The sequence below is a fragment of the Otolemur garnettii genome, unplaced genomic scaffold (assembly GCF_000181295.1).
Source record: "Otolemur garnettii isolate 467f Iridium unplaced genomic scaffold, OtoGar3 scaffold00001, whole genome shotgun sequence".
Lineage (NCBI taxonomy): Eukaryota > Metazoa > Chordata > Mammalia > Primates > Galagidae > Otolemur > Otolemur garnettii.
In genome coordinates, this window is record NW_003852396.1 from 47,002,983 (window position 1) to 47,008,172 (window position 5,190).

The 5,190-nt window shown below is 40.3% G+C and overlaps 1 protein-coding gene across 4 annotated transcripts in view; it reads left to right on the forward strand.

The window, feature by feature from the left end:
* GTF2H1 (general transcription factor IIH subunit 1) overlaps window positions 1-5,190 on the forward strand; it is a 48,554-nt gene that overhangs the window by 40,129 nt on the left and 3,235 nt on the right. For all 4 annotated transcript variants that reach the window (XM_023518754.1, XM_003781155.3, XM_023518774.1 and 1 more), the window contains one exon: window positions 572-664. In XM_023518754.1, coding sequence (XP_023374522.1) covers window positions 572-664 — 93 coding nt within the window. The remainder of the gene's footprint in view (window positions 1-571; window positions 665-5,190) is intronic.

A 5,190-nucleotide genomic window follows, 5' to 3' on the forward strand; every position in this document is an offset into this window, starting at 1 on the left:
TGTCATTGTTGTTTGGCGGGTCCGGGCTGGGGATTCGAACCTGCCACCTTAGGTGTACGTGGCTGGCACCTTAGCCGGTTGAGCTATAGGTGCCGAGCCAAGCTTCTCCATTCTTGTGATGCTTTACTAAAAATAATGTGTTCCACTTCCATCCAGGTTAATACAAAAGCTGTAAAGTCTCCATTTTTTTTAATGGCTGAATAGTGGTGTACATATACCACAGCTTGTTTATCCATTCCTGGGTTGGTGGGCATTTAGGCTGTTTCCACATTGTGGCAATTGTAAATTGAGCTGCGATAAACAGTCTAGTGGAAGTGTCCTTATGATAAAAGGATTTTTTTCCTTCTGGGTAGATGCCTAGTAATGGGATTGCAGGATCAAATGGGAGGTCTAGCTTGAGTTCTTTTGAGAGTTCTCCATACTTCTTTCATTTGCAGTCACCCCCTTTTTACATTTTAAAGAATTTTGTACAGCAGCAATTTTCATTTCATATGTGAAAGGTAGTGTTTTTCTCTTGGTCTCTATAGTTTCTTTGAGATTTGTCTGTAATTAATTGTTTCTCTCTTTTTAGGTAGTAAAAATGAAAAGTAATTTGGAACGATTCCAAGTTACAAAGCTCTGCCCATTCCAAGAAAAAATTCGGAGACAGTATTTAAGCACAAATGTAAGGCAACAACCTGATTTGGGCCTGAATTTTCTTTGTTTGTAGTATAATGATGAAATTAACTTTTTTTCTTAATTTCTTCTTTTCTGTTGCTTATAGTACTATGTTTTTAATTGTAAAATGTGTAAGTTTTGAGAAGAGAGTATAAAGTACATATTTTTTTAATTTCAGAATATTATGGGGGTACATATATTTTGGTTACATAATTTGTGATACATATTTTTTAAATAGTAAAACAAGCATATATGCACTCAACCAACTGGAAAAGTAATAGACTATTACCATAACCCATTCCCTGATTTTCTCTGTTTAGTTGTATACCACTCTGCCTATCCTCTAGAGATGATAATTATCCAGGCATTTGTGATAATCATCTCCACATTTTTCTGTATAGATTTATAACATATTTATACATTCTTACAAATTTGTATTATTAATTTGGAAAAAATGAATAGCAAGCACAAACTTACCAATATAGGCAGAATGGGTAGTATCTGATGATAAACCAAATGGTTCTGGGTCCTTTGGCTCAACTTTACTGATTGTCAATAGCTGGGAAGGTCAGTGGGTAAGATAGTTAGCTTGATTCTGTGGCTCTTGTGTCTGTAATCTTGACACTCTTAAAGGCCAGGGCAGGAGGATCATTTGAGCTGAGGACTTGAAACCAGCCTGAGCTGGTGAGACCCTGTCTCTACTAAAAATAGAAAAATTAGCCAGGCAGCTTTAGTCCCAGCTACTCAGGAGGCTGAGGTAGGAAGATCACTTGATCCCAGGAGTTGAGGTTGTTGTTAGCTAGAATGGCATTCTAGCCAGGGCAACAGAATGAGATTCTGTCTCAAAAAGAAAAAAAAAGGGTTGGCATACATAGCTCAGTGGTTAGGATGCCAGCCACATATACCGGGGCTAGCGGGTTTGAACCCAGCCTGGGCCTGCTAAATAACAGTAACAACTGCAACAAAAAAAATAGCCAGGCATTGTGGCGGGCGCCTGTAGTCCCAACTACTTGCGAGGCAAAGGCAAGAGAATCCCTTAAGCCCAAGAGTTTGAGGTTGCTGTGAGCTGTGGCACCACAGCACTCTACCAAGGGTGACATAGAGAGACTCTGTCTCAAAAAAAAGAAGGAAGAAAGAAAAGAAAATTAAAGGTCACTTTATGCCCATGATTTTTGGCAGTTTGGGGGTTTGGTTTTTTGGTGTGGTTTATTGGGGGTTTTTTGTTGTTTGTTTTGTGTTGGGTTTTTTTTGAGACAGTCTCACTTTCTTACCCCTAGTACAGTACTGTGGCATCATAGCTCACAGCAACCTCAATCTCTTGAGCTCAAGGAATTCTCTTGCCTCAGCCTCCCAAGTAGCTGGGACAATAGGTGCCTGCCTCAATGCCCAGCTGTTTTTTAGAGACAGAGTCTCACTCTTTCTCATGCTGGTCTCCAACTCGTGAGCTCAAGTGATCCACCTGCCTCGGCCTCCCAGAGTGCTGGGATTACAGGTGTGAGCCACTGTGCCCAGCCAGCAGTTTTTGTTTTTGTTTTTGTTTTGAGACAGAACCTCAAGCTCTGTCTCTGAGTAGAATGCTGTGGTGTCACAGCTCATAGCAATCTCCAGCTCCTGGGCTCAAGTGAGATTCTCCTGCCTCTGCCTCCCAAGTAGCTATGACTACAGGCACCTGCCACTGCCACAGCGCCTGGCTATTTTTTGGTTACAGCTGTGGTTGTTTGGCGGGCCTGGGCTGTATTCAAACCCACCAGCTCAGGTGTATGTGGCTGGCGCCTTAGCCGCTTGAGCCACAAGCGCCAAACCCATGTCAGGTATCTTTTTTTTTTTTTTTTTTTGAGACAGGAGCCTCAAGCTGTCCCCCTGGGTAGAGTGCCGTGCCATCTCAGCTCACAGCAACCTCCAACTCCTGGGCTCAAGCGAGTCTTCTGCCTCTGCCTCCCAAGTAGCTGGGACCACAGGCGCCCACCACAACGCCCGGCTATTTTTTGGTTGCAGCCTTCATTGTTGTTTGGCGGGCCCGGGCTGGATTCAAACCCGCCACTTTGGGTGTACATGGCTGGCGCCTTAGCCACTTGAGCCATAGGCGCCAAGCCCCGTGTCAGGTATCTTAAGAAGAATAGTACAATCATGCGTTACTTAATGATAGGGTTGTGTTCTTAGAAATTCATCCTTAGTTTCATTGAACATTACAGAATGTAACACAAACATAGGTGGTACGGCCTACTAGGCTATTGCTCCTAGGTTACATACCTATACAGCATATTACTATAGCAGAAACTGTAGGCAGTTGTAACACAGTGGTAAATATTTTTATCTCTAAACATAGAGAAAGTAAAACAGAAATCCAATATGAAAGATTAAAAAATGGCACCTTCTCGATACTACCATGAAATCAATATATAACCACCTGCACAATCATACTAATGGCAAAACATAACTGTAGTCCATAAAGTAGAAGGGAAGAGGAGAGAGGAGTGGGGAGAGGGGATATTGGAGAAGGAAGAGTATTCAGGGGGCTCTCACCTAATGTACATGATACAATGGTACATTTCAAAACTATTAAGAAATGAGTATAATTGTGATAGATGTGTTACTTGGTTCAATGTAAGCATTTCACATTGTATATTGAAACAGTACTCTGAACCCCATAAATGCATCAATGTACAAAGTTATGATTTAATAATAATTATAAAAATAATAATAAATGGCACCTGTGTATAGGGCACTTGCCATGAACGGGTCTTACAGAACTGGTAGTTGCTCTCGCTAAATCAGAGAATGAATGGTAAATGAATAGGAAAGCCTCTGAAGACTTTATAAACCCTATACACTTAAGCTGCCCTAAATGTATTTATTTCTGTGTGTTTTGGTGTATTGTTTTGTTTTGAGACAAGAGTCTTACTTTGTTGCCCAAGGCAAGAGTGCCATAACATCATGGCTCACAGCAACCTCAAACTCCCGGGCTTAAGTTTTCATGCTGGTCTTGAACTCCTGAGGTCACCCTCCCAGAATACTTGGATTACAGGTGTGAGCCACTATGCCCGGCCTCCTAAATTTATTTGAAAATTTTTTTTCTCTGAATAATAAATTAACCTTAGCTTATTGTAACATTTTATTTTATAAACTTTAATTCTATTAACTTTTAGACACTATTTGTAATAATACTTAAAACACAGCACCTTGTGCAGCTGCACAAAAATATTTTCTTCATATTCTTATTCTGTAAGCTTTTTTTCTATTCTTAATTTTTTTTTCCTCTTTATAAACCTTTTTTTTTTTTTTTTGGCTGGGGCTGGGTTTGAACCCACCACCTCTGGCATATGGGGCTGGCGTCCTAACCCTTTTGAGCCACAGGTACCACCGTATAAACGTTTTTTTTTTTTAACTTTAAGACACAAACACTCACTCAAGGCCTCCACCAGGCCAGGATTATCAGTGTCACTTCCACATCCACATCTTTTACCACTGTAAGGTCTTCAGAGGCAGTAACATGCATGGAGCTGTCATCTCCTATGCTAGGAATACCTCCTGAACCTCCTGCTGTTTTACATTCTAAAATAATTATTTAATAATATAATAAATAAACAAAACAATAACAGAGTCATTTATTATCCTTAGCAAGTATTATGTGCCATACTAGATGATAGGAATTTTTCAACTTTTGTTATATTCTTATGGGACCACTATCATAACGAGGTCTGTCATTTGTTAACCAAAATGTCATTATGTGGCGCATTACTATAGTTAAAAACATAAGATTCGATATTTCAATAAGGATAATTAAAAAGGGATTTTTAGCAAGTATTTAATCCCTAAAAAATGTTAGGTGGGTTTTCTGAAAATGTAAAATAACATTGCTTATAATCAGAAAAGAGTGGAGACTATCTTCCCATAGGAGGGCAAGAAGGGCAGGTAGTCATGTGCCTTCTCAGTTCCTTACAACTGCGTGGAGGACTGTACTGTGTTGAAGTGTCCTGAGGCCATATGCACAGCCTCACAGGAGGAAGTGGTGGTCAGGTTTTGTTTTCTTGAAGAGTCTCATTCTGTCACCCATCTCTTCTACTTGGTACTACTGTAGAACCCCTGCTGCCCTTCAAGTAGGATAAATAATTTTGTAAGTTTCCAGACAGAGCTTAAAAGCACAATTGTCTCCACTACCCCCAGTAATAACAGGTGTGGCAAACAGGAGGGGTTTTTTCTTAACTCTGTGCCTCTTGAATTCGAATCATTGAGATGCTAAGAGAATTTAGGACTTCTTGATCTGCATCCCTGTCTTTCCAGAGTTGACTTACAGACTGTAAGACTTTACTTCCAACCACACAAACACTATCACTCTCCAAGGAAACAGATACCCAAGGACTACTTCATAAGCCAGTGTGAGGCAAGTGTGGGATGGTAACTGCAGTCCCAGCTACTTGAGAGGCTAAGAACAAGGAGTTTGAGGCTAATGTAAGCTATAATTGTACTACTACTACATTCCAGCCTGAGCAACATAGTGAGATACTGTCCTTAAAAAAAAAAAAAAAAAAAGGG